Below are 12031 nucleotides of genomic sequence, written 5' to 3'. Positions count from 1 at the left end.
GCATATCATTGATGTTGTGTGGATCACAGGCACCTGTTTGGAAGTCAGGAGGCCTCTTGGCCCTTGTCTACCCCCAGTGATTGACTGTGATATAAGAGCTTCAGAACCATGATAACACTGGAGGGCTGGTCAGGTTGTTTGTTATTCAGCTCTCCCAGGCTCTACAGCTCATACACTATCAGCATGTCTGTTTGCTAGAGTTCCTTACAGCACACTTTAAAGGATTTACCTGAGGCACAACAACACTTACCGGAGCACCAGGCAATCCAGGAGGTCCTAAAATAGCTCCACCACTCTGCAAATACATTTCTTAATGTCATTACAAAATATTTTACAAGGTTCAAACTCAATTCACTAACAATGAAATGTATTGTATCATCAAATTCAATAAATCCGATTAATGTGAGTTAAAATCAGTATTTTCTTTTACCTGCAGTTTGTACAGACTGCTCATCCCGTTTCCCTCCACATACGGCACACCCTGGAACACAATCAGTGAATCAAACATCCTCTCTCCAAGAGTTCTTTGGTTTCAGGCAGAGAAAGTCCTTGCAAAAAAAAACTGTACACTAGGTCTTAAGCAGTTATAGTGTTAAACCTTTAAAAGCAACACAAGAAAGATCAATAGCTCATTTGGGGAGTACACAGAGAAAGAGATGGTAAGAAAGTGCGAGAGAGAAAAGAGCAGAAAAAGTAAAGAACAGCAGATTTTCATAATCCTGGAATCAGTCTTAATGCATAAAACAGGAATGTCTCAAACATACAAAACATTTTGTGATTTTAAAAGATTTGGGTATGAAAACAAGTTAATCCTCACTATGGGTTAATATTATAAGAGGATGTTCTTCGGTGATAGATTTGTAGAGAGCAGCTAATGTAAACCAAGAAGTCAAGATTCTCATTTAGAAGCAAGTGAAGGCATGTACCCTTTTCAGGCCACTGAGCCATCCCCCTTCCTCCATGGCCACAGGTTTATAAGATCAAGGTGTGTGTGTGTGTGTGTGTGTGTGTATGCTGGGTAGGTGCATGGTAAGTCCAAGGAGACAGCCAATGAATTATAGATTTGCCACTGGAAGTGCTTACTCACTCGTCTTTTAAAAGGGATAGAATGAGACACGGCGCCAGCAAGCATGTGGCCACAATTTCATCATGTTTACACTTGTTTGTCAGTTGTGCTTTGCTATTACAGGAAACACTGAACAAGTTTCAAACAGATGACCTTAACACACTAACCTTTAAAGGTAACATTACATGTCCACATGAGGGTACAACATCTCTGACCCTCATGGAGTTTAAAGCCATACAGAAAAGTTAATCGTGCAAAAGCTTCAGCAACTTACTGGAGGTCCTGGAAGTCCTTGTCTGCCTGGAGATCCTTCATTTCCCTGAGAAACATAAACAAAGGGAAATCTTAGGCATAATAGAATGACTGTTAATATTTTCATTAATTGACAGATAGAGATTCTTTAGAAGAGCCCTGCTGACACTTATTTTCTTAAACTTGTTTTTAAATTTTGAAAATAAACAGACATAATGTTGAAATCTTGAAACCTCTAAATCATATTTTCTTCTATATACTTTAAACCACTTTAAAGGGTAATTAAAACATTAATCTATATATAGCTTTCAAAATGTTTACAACTTCAACGGTTGGTTTAAAATTCACAGATAAATTTTCATTTCCGATTCACTCTGATTCAGAGATTATAATGAGTCTCTGGGGAGGAATGTTTGAGAGACTGACTCTGGCTATTAAAAGTCAGAATAAAAGGATGTGAAAAACGCATGAGACTTTTTTGTTTAAATCTCACCTGCTGCTGCATCTACATTTTTCACTCCATGGACACAATTTTATCACCAAAATATGAAACATTGTCCCCACATTAGAACTTTCAAAGTTACTACTATAACGTTTTGCAGATCCCACTTGTTTATTGTAAAATTGTATTGTATAAAAGTTTTTTTCCAGTTAAATATATACTCCTTTTTCCTTTAATCCACTCACATCCATATTTTTGAATCCAGGGAAATCTACGTTACATTATGTGTTTATTGGCTTGCTGCCATTCTAACATTACCTTGTTAATGAAGGGTATGGTTTTAGCTAATAAAGCCATTATGTTTTTTCAAAATATTGTATGCTTTCTTTTCAGGGGAAGGGTATTTTTTTACTATAACACCAGCAAGCCATGCAGCTTCAGGTTTTGTGCAGAAAATGTTGAACAGTCATGGCCAATTTTTGTGTGCATGGCTTGAAAAACAGTGTTTTAAGGATATTATTTTGCTGCTCTAAAGAGTTGTGGTTGTTGCACTAAGTGCATCTTCTAAGTGTTTTTCAACCTTTACAAAGGTCTTCACAATAATGGAGAGACTGTATTGGCTGCTGCAGCTTATTATCAATCTGTTTCTGTGTCCTGCTCTATGCTGTGAATTTACATTCTAACCCATCCAGTAAAAGTGACTATTTTGTGTATACGTTTGTGAGGCAGGAGAACAACTCTTTCTGTGTGTTTTGTCTGTACACCACTGACGGAAACTACAGTACAAAATGTCAGGATATTTGAATGGTAAACACAAAAGTTCATGCTACAGTAATATTATATCATGAAAGTATGGTATTTAGGTAGACGCATGGAATAGTGACTTCCTCATCTCAAACAATTTATTGAAGCCAACAAGAGTGAAGGATATACCACACCAACAAATGTCAATGTCTCAATAACGTGACATGTTTGACATGCTTGAGCATCAATTACATCTTATTGTGTTCACAAGTCAACTTATTGTCTGTTGAGGTATCCCACTTTTTTTTAAGTGTGGCGCTCAGGTCATAGAGGTTCTGGGATACAGAGTCACAAGCTTTTAGACAGCAAATCAGCTGATACCATAGGTTTTTTTTGGGGATTCAGATCTGGAGAAAGTGCAGGCTACTCCATTTGAGGAACACCGGTCTCCAGCAGTCATTCCCTAATGATGTGACCTCAATGAGCTAGAGTATTGTCGTCCATGAAAATTAAATTAGAGCCTTTGATGTTATTCAGGTAGTATGGGCTTGTCACTGTACCATTCACAAAGTGTAAGACAGTTTTGTATTCACTTGGCACACCTGTCACACTGTACCACCACCAAAGGCTCTGTGGTGACAACGGTGGCTGATGCATGACGATCTCCTCTCATTGGCGGCTGTCATTTCTACTCAACGTGAATTGACTTTCATCTTCCTGGGCAATGCAAGGCTATGATGCCTGTGCCTGGTTGTGTAGTCAGCTATCCTTGCAGGTCATCCAGCATGGAGACCAGGGTGATGTAATTGGTTTTGAATGGTCTGACATGACACTTGGGTGCCTCTCCCCTCCCTTAAATGTACCTGGAGTTGAGTGGCATTAATCATCCGGTTCCGCAGGGCACTGTTCACAATGAGGTGCTCATCAGTGTGGAATGTGCCCATAGGACCTCCACTTCTATGCCATTCTGTGACTCTTCCAGTCTCTCTGTATCTCTGTTGCAACCCGCTGATGACACTTTGTGGGACTCTAAGCACAGTGGCCTCTTCCATCGGAGAACATCATGTTTGAAGCCTCACAATGGTGAGTTACTGTTGATTAATTGTTAGGTGTCATGATGTTGGTCTCATGATGTCTAAATGTGAACAGCATGATGAGGAGTGTTTAAATACCAGTTGAACCAGGAAATGTATTAGTTGATTCACGGATTAACACCCGTTGTTTCCCATTGTTGTGAATTTTGCTGTTAAGCTTATTGTACTAAAACATTGAGCAGTGGACACGTGCATTCAAAGGTTTAGAGAAGGTCATAGTGCATTTTAGATTCATCCTGAAATTTCACCCAAAAGCTGAATTCCCTTAACTTTTTGTTAGCACTGTATGAATTGAAACAGAGTAAAAACATGGCAACATTAGACTAGTGCTTCCCCGAACCGCTCTAAATAAAAAGATTGTCAGGAGGGGTAACCCGTAAGACTTTAGCTTTGTGTGTCAAGTCAGATACATTTTTTAGAAGCAAATGACAAAGCTATAAATTTTTCAGGTGACGTTTTCTCAGAACATTGTCATTGCTTTTTCAACCCAGTTAAGCCCCTTATGGAGCTGCATTTCAGGACTCACTTGCAGAAACCCCTAATGGAAAAAAAAAATCTTCCCTTGTCAAGCAAAATGGATAGGAGATACCTTCATAATCTAAACTGACTGACTGAATGAGTCAGACCAGGATTAGAAATACAAATCTTGATCAGAACATCCCAGGTAGCCTACATACATTTAAACACATAGCAATATACATATAGTAGAAAACACCATTTCACTTCCATGGATAAGTGTCTTTACCATAAATAAGGTCTAAAAAATTACTTTGAGAGCTTGGGTACACAGTCTGTTTTACATGTTTGCAAGACGTCCCTGTAAGTGTGTGTCTTGTCAAGTTTTTGACTCATGATACAAAAAACTGATGTATGGTTGAACCAAAAAGAAATCCCCCAAACTCCAAGACCTACACACAAATACACAATCACAAAAAGATCAAAACGCTTTGTGGATCTTTTTCAGTTTATTCTTACAGTCAAAAAAACTATTCTAAGCAAAACTAAATGCAAGCATTGTTTTTTATTACTTTTCAGCTTTTCTAAAGTGTTCCAAACTGTATCCACTTCACATTCTGTCACATTAAAGAAAAACTATTGATTTCAGTCATTGTTACATTCTTTTAGAAATGTAGCTAAAATAATGCCTTATGTCTTTTCCTGTACCTTTAGCAAATTTAGGAAAGATGACTCAGTAGAAACAATGCCGCTTTTAATATTCATCAAAGAATTGAGAAAAAAAACAAAAAAACGTTTGTCATGTTTTTATGTTTTTGCATAGCTGTTAAAAGTAACAATGTTTATTAACCCTGTAACTGAATAGATCAATAGGATATTTAATGGTAGGTTGTATATTTGTTTTTTATGCACCTCATCTACAAAATTTAGATGAGGTGCATAAAGAGAGAGAGTGTGTGTGTGTGTGTGTGAGAGAGAGGGAGAGAGAGAGAGAGAGAGAGAGAGAGAGCAATAAATCTTACCTTTTCTCCTTTTGATCCTTGTAGGCCCATTGGACCAAGTCTACCAACAGGTCCCTGCAAAAAACACATGAATGCAATGTAATTTGAGCACAAAATATAGCAAGATAGCTTTGAAATATTGCAAAAATAAAAACAAAATAGAGTAATATGAAAATCTGTATATCTGCAATATTTTCAAAACTAAACTTGCATTGGCCAAATAACTTTAAATTCAGAATTAATGGAACAAGACATTTTAGATATTTCATTTTAACAACACAATGAAATAAAATCTGATTAGATGAGACATATCATTAATGTTATTATGAATGAGTCACAAAGGAGGAAATCCCTGCTTATACAACTTGGATATCCATTTTGCAGTGTGGAATGGAGATCACATTCTTACTACCTCATAAAACTGGGATGCCACAGTTAAAAGAAGGTGGTACTACTGATGTTGGGTTCCTTCAGATTTTTATTGCTTCAATAATGAAATCTCAGAAGTGTTAAAGAAAAATCAAAAACACCATCTCATGTTGTGACAGTGGTAGAGAATATAAAATTCATGGGCTTTAAAGACATTTTCCCTGTATAAATGTTTGAGTAAAGGCCGTAAAGATGTTGAAACTGCCCAGACTTTTGTAAACATCTTTAATTTTATCTTTCTTCAAAGATCTTAATTTATTAATGCCTTTTAACACTATAATCACAAAGGACTTTAAACGGCTAACTTCATAAACTTGGCAGAAAGGATGGTCTTGGTCTTAAGGCATTATTAATGTGCAACAAACATGAGAACGCATCCCTTTCTACATTATTTTCTGGCCCCAGAGCTTTAGTTGAGCAAACCCATATCAGCTTCACTGGTCTCATTTGTCACAACCATACATTTAAACTTGAACATTTAATTAGTTTGTTTGATATTCAAAAGAAGAATGCTGATATAGCCTTTTCAGATCTTTAAGCCAGCAGGTGTTGGCAATTGTTAAGTTACTAGAGGCTAAAACAATGTTAACTATGTTGCAGTGTATGTTGGGGTATTGTAAACCATGTGTAATGCAGTCAAAACATGAGGAAGTTAAGCAGATTTGTAGAAAATCAAGTTATTTAATTCCATTACGGTTTGTTTGTTGCTTTTAATGTGATCTTGATTTGAAAAGTGTGTGTATAGTGGGACTAATGACATGAAATTTTCACTGTTCTTCAGTCTCCGGGTGGGACACATTACTTTTGCCATGACGTCATTGTATTATACTTTGTATTTTCTTTCATATGTAAGAATCAACTGACGGTTTGGGGATGGAATTCCAATTTTCCATTTGTGCCTCAAGTGGTCAGATAATTATCGGCTGAAATTATCCAAAAGTAGGTCATCCTGTCAGTTTAACTTTCGCTTACAAGCATCTGTGAGTCTACATGAGGGCAGACAGAGCTTTTCCTTAGTCTTTATGACATTAAGCCATGTTATCATTGAGTCACTGCTGCCATACTTGAGTGGGAGTTGCGTCAATGCTGTAGCAGCGATGTATATTAGACATGACATTTGAGAGCTGCAGCACAAATGCTGCCGAATTTTTCGACATGTCCAAAAAGTATGTGGCAACCCATCTTAGCTGGGGATATGATTATGTATGGTACAGTTTTAAATGCAAATAACTGCTATGCTGGAACATTATTTACCTAACAAAATGAATTTTTCAATGCGGTTGAAATTCCAGGCAGATATGCATTAGTGTGAGGAGGATATAAAAATAATACTCATTTTACATAATTCTCTCACTTCTGAAGTAAATTGCATCTTCCATATTCTACATTCAAATCTGTTATTAGAGCAAGGAAATGTTCCCTAATGTATTCAATCTCAATAAAAGAAATCTGGACAGTGGACATAGATACTGAGGTTGCAGAAGACCTCTGGAATTAAGCAATGTAATAAATCTCATTCTGTTCAATTAAAACTCAATATGGGGTGATAAAACATTAGTTCATGCATGGACCTGATTACTCTATAGTTAATCTGAACCCAATGTACCCTCAGTTATCTTCTTTGTGGGATAAGTGTCATTCAGCTGAGTGGTCATTGTGCTGTAGTGCTGTCCGCAGTGTGATTTTAAGATCACACTGCAACATCATCCCAAACCACTAGAAATTGAGTGGATGCTCCTCAGTCACCTCAACTTCCATTTTGTGTTCAGATGGGTGTGCACCTTGGAATAGTGGTGCCAAAAATCTCATTCTATTCAGCTGGAAATCTGCGACCCAGCCTAGCTATAAACAATAACTCAATGAGATACGTTTGGTTATACAAATAGAAAAGTCGCACTTATGGAAGTCTGGTGCTAAGAACATATTTGAGAGAATGTGGGAGCCCTTCCTTGCTCACTTGTAGAACTGACCCCCAAATACTATCTCTTTAATTCATCTTAATCTTAATTTCATTAATAGGTTTAAATGTTTTACTAGTCTTCCCACAATGTCAGTGTAATGTCATCACTGTAAATGTTTTCTTTTCTGTTTTTTGTTGTTGTCCTTACTGTGTGTGCTGCCCTTTTTGGAATGGTAAATATTTTCTTTCATAATAAAAATGCCAAACATAAAAAAATTCATACTGGGGCTCCTGTTCGACCCGCCACACCAGGAAGTCCTGAAGCTCCTGGAGGCCCCTGGAGAAGACAGCAAATAAGTACTCACTTTAAAAATCAGAATAATTGGAACAAATAAGTATAATAACTTTATTACATGTATTAAGAAAAAATCCCTGCAACTATTGGCTTATAACATATTGGCCGTTTGCAAATACTTGAAGAGAAACAGAGGAGCCAGTTAGAAGCACTGCATCGTTGCACATCTGTTCAGGAGCACATGTTTATAAAATGAGAGATCAATTTCAATATGAACACTAAGCAGGTGTTAGTTTCAATGATCTGCCACTTTGTGTGAAAAGTATAATATCAGTTTATTTGAGTGTTTCAATCTGTGACAGTGATTCAAGCATCTGGACGTGCTGAGAGCTGTGCAGCTGACTGCACCTGGAGGATTTACACTAAACCAAGGATCTTTGTCGAAATTATTGGTTGTGTGTATTCTCAGTGGTTTTCACCAGATGATCTACAGATTTACCATTTCATTAAAAACTTTTAAAGTGTATGGATTAATAATTATGTGTAGATTCTTTTAATCAGTATTAAACAACAACATTTTAAATTTTACTATGTAAATAGCTTTCAGTCAAAGCTTAATTTGCGTGAATTTCCAGAATAAAAAGCAGGTACGTCAAAAAATGTTTCCTAATGTTTACATTGTTAACAGAATTTTCTTCCTTAGGCTATATATGATAAACTTATAGGATCAATTCATATATTTTATCTAAAAGTAAAAAAAAGAGATCTATTTAAAAAACAGCAAATTGAGAAAAAAGTATAGCATCAAGTTAAAAAAACATTTATTAAATTATATTATTATTTAAGAAATCTTACACCCAAACAAAACTCTACTCTTGGCCACTCTTTGTGGCAAAAACTGCCATCAAGCACCTGAAATAACAAACTGGAGGGTTTTTGAAAAACAAAACACGTCCAGTTTAGGGTCATGTCATCTCAATAAGTCCGAATTTGAATTGTGCCACTCCAAAACTTTAATTTAGTTTTTTGTTTTAACTATTCAGACGCTGGCTTCCTGTTGTGTTAATTTCCTGCTGCATTTGAGTTTAAGGTCATAAACTGATGACCCAACTTTCCTCAATTTATGGTTCCATTAATTACAGCAACTAACCAAAAGCAGTCCCAGATCATCACACTATCACCACCAACTTTGATTCTTAAATTATGTTTTTTTAATTTTTTTAAATGCAGTGTTGGTTTAGTGTTAATTAGTAGGAACAAACATCTTTCATCTTTGCATATAATCATGTTATTTTTGTTAGATAATAAAATGAATGAATGAATAAAATATGTTTTGTTCAATGATCTGAAATATTTAAATATGACAAAAAAGCCAAAACCAAAGCAATCTATAATAGTTTTTCACAGTACTGTATCACTGTCACCCCCCTTTCCAGATGGCTTGATGTCTAGTGTAATAATTTGCTCGATTAAACGTTTTCCTTACTTACCTCGTCACCCTTATCTCCAGTGGGACCTGGGAACCCTCTCTCTCCCTTTACACCCTGCAGAGTGAGCAGGACCAGTAAGGTAAGGAAAAGTGAATGTTTTTCACCAACCATAGGGGTAAAACTTCAAAAACACGTCTTCCAGCGCACAACTTGAAATCGCTGTGCCTGTTTCACTGTTGCAAGGCTGTATCCATAGCAACGACTTCTGCAGAAAGCACTAATCGATCCTAATGATATTAACAATAGAAAAGTTCTTTAGGTTTCCAGGATTTATTTAAATATGTACATAGACAGAAATGTCTTTGCAAAATTCTAACACAATTCAACAAACAGCATCAAATTATTACCATTATTTTACCTGGTTTCTTCTTTTGATAAAGGCTGCATGATTAAAGGCAATTCTAACAGATTGTGTTCTAGTTTTTAAATGCCTGACTTTACCTTTGGGCCTTCCTTTCCTGGATTACCCATCGGACCTCTTACACCTGGATCCCCCTGTTCAGAGCACAAATATTGAACATTACCACAGCCACACCTCTCAGATTTAGCTTACTGTCAGCTTAAGCCTAATCTATTTTCAGATTTCTTTTACCCAATTTTTCCTATAGAACAGCGCTAGTTCTGAAAATTAAACTCCCATTTGGAGAATAACGTCTTTGGTTGCTCCACTTCTACTACTAAATCTGGTTGTCAACAAGTTCTATTTCAGCTTCTGCAGTTTGCAAAACTTCGCAGATTTTTATTTGCATGACCTCTGTTTCTGAATGTTTTATTAGGATGCAACAGATTTTTCCTTTGAAAAATCTTTCTTGAAGATTGTAGGAACTTGTGGAAGTGCATCTGCAGTACATCAGTGGGTCGTCCCTGAAAAAGCTAAAATGCATGTAGCAGTCAAACATCTGTCAGCCTTTTCATAGCTGATTTTTTGACATAAACAAGCACAGAATATGCATCTGTATTAAAGAAGGCTACCTGCTACTTCTGCATGTGTGCATGCTGATTGTGTCTAAATGGAATAAGCCCGTTGTTAACAAGTCTTTGTTCTCCCTACTACATTTATGTCTAAATGTCTGCTGTGAAATAGGTCCATTCTGATAAGACTTTTTTTTTTTTTGATAAAATTTTACACACAAATCAACTTCATCGCTGTCGCTCCTGCACATGCAGTTGTGTAGTTGTGTCAGAAAAATTTTTATTTTCTTATATTTAAAACATTTTGTTGCATACTAAATTTTTCTAACACCAGATCAAATTACAGAATGTTTTCCAGGTTGAATAAAAATAACTTTTTATGCTCTATCATTTTGAAATAAGCTTCAAAATATCATTTTTTTTCTACCGCTTATTCCACGGGGGAAGCTGGTGCCTATCTCCAGCAGTCTACGGGTGAGAAGCAGGGTACACCCTGGACAGGTCGCCAGTCCATCGCAGGGCAACACACAAACAACCATGCACACACTCATTCATATACAACTGGTATAATACTCTCAGTGGAGGCCCTAAGCAGAAGCAAAGTTTGCTTATATCCCAGGCCTGCTCTGCCATCACATTTCATTAACAAGTTGTATTGAAATTAATTCCACGCAGTATGTCATTATCCTTTTACAAAAGCCTCTTATCAAGGATAATATTCTTTCTGCATTTGCAGATAAATCATCTTGTATTTAGTTTATTTCCTCTTGAGCCATATTTGGACAGTGAACTGTTGCAATGTAGTTGTGTCTAATATATTTAAATGCCACTTTATTCCCCTCTAAAAGGCTGGATTAAAATGCAAAATAAATTAAAAATGTCAGAACTGGATGTACCTTTTCTCCCACCAAGCCTTCCACTCCTTGCACTCCGGGGGAGCCCTTCTCTCCCTTCTGCCCAGGCAGCCTAGGAACTCCCATCTGGCAAAGACTGCAGGCGTTCTGCCAAAGCATGCAAGGCAAGAAGCAAAATCAGTGGCACAGATAAGATTTCATCAAGCTAAGCTGGCACACTGCATTTTTGCCACATATTATATGACATCTGCCGGGTAGGACTCGGGACCTCGGCTGACACAAAATGTTCCCTAAATGTCTGCTGAGCAGAAATAATGTGAACCAAGTAGTGCCTGCAAGAGGGCCTCTCATAAGAGGGAGAGGTTGAACTCTGTCACTGTCAAGGAGTGAGACTTCTAGGTTTGTGTCATTGAAACTTTCAGTAGTCCCAGGAAACAGGTGAGAAGCTGGAGAGAGTAGGTGAATAGAAATATATAAAAAAATATAAAAACGGAATTTATTTATTGCAACAGGTCAAAACAGTATTATGTTGCCACAACAATAAATGTATCTAACAGCACAAAAGGCATAACATAATTTTCGATCTGAAGGAAGAAGTAAAAAAAAACAACTGGAATTACTTATATGTTATATTATATATCCATCCATCCATCCATCCATCCATCCATACATCCATCCATCCATCCATCCATCCATACATAGGTCCTTTCAACAAACTCTGAGCAATGTGACTCCCTGTTGCAAATTTATTCTTTATGACAAGATGTAAATGTTGTGAATATTGCAGATGAAATACCTTAAGTAAAGCACCCATGTCTCCAACGATAGGTAGAGCAGTCTGACAGAAAAAGAAGAGAGAGTTTTGTCTTTCAGGGCAAATCTTTGATGTTGTTTTAACAATATAGTGCAGCTGTTTGGTTCAGCTGCAGCTTGTAAATTATGCACCCGCAAACACACACACACACACACACACACACACACACACACACACACACACACACACACACACACACCCACACAAACACACACACACACACACAAACCATTACCGGCACTATAAGACCATCATTTACTCTAGGATGAGGATTTACACACA

General features: G+C 36.9%; 1 protein-coding gene across 3 annotated transcripts in view; it reads right to left on the bottom strand.

Annotated features, from left to right (window-relative positions):
• Window positions 1-12031, bottom strand: part of LOC124858692 (collagen alpha-1(XIX) chain-like) — a 176496-nt gene that overhangs the window by 37339 nt on the left and 127126 nt on the right. For all 3 annotated transcript variants that reach the window (XM_047350828.1, XM_047350829.1, XM_047350830.1), the window contains 9 exons: window positions 11732-11773; window positions 10978-11082; window positions 9611-9664; window positions 9170-9223; window positions 7668-7721; window positions 5077-5130; window positions 1341-1385; window positions 431-481; window positions 251-295 (listed from right to left, as the gene is read on the bottom strand). In XM_047350828.1, the coding sequence (XP_047206784.1) occupies window positions 251-295; window positions 431-481; window positions 1341-1385; window positions 5077-5130; window positions 7668-7721; window positions 9170-9223; window positions 9611-9664; window positions 10978-11082; window positions 11732-11773 (504 nt within the window). The remainder of the gene's footprint in view (window positions 1-250; window positions 296-430; window positions 482-1340; window positions 1386-5076; window positions 5131-7667; window positions 7722-9169; window positions 9224-9610; window positions 9665-10977; window positions 11083-11731; window positions 11774-12031) is intronic.

Source organism: Girardinichthys multiradiatus, chromosome 22 (genome assembly GCF_021462225.1).
Source record: "Girardinichthys multiradiatus isolate DD_20200921_A chromosome 22, DD_fGirMul_XY1, whole genome shotgun sequence".
NCBI classification, from domain to species: Eukaryota; Metazoa; Chordata; class Actinopteri; order Cyprinodontiformes; family Goodeidae; genus Girardinichthys; species Girardinichthys multiradiatus.
This window is presented reverse-complemented; position numbering and strand designations above follow the sequence as displayed.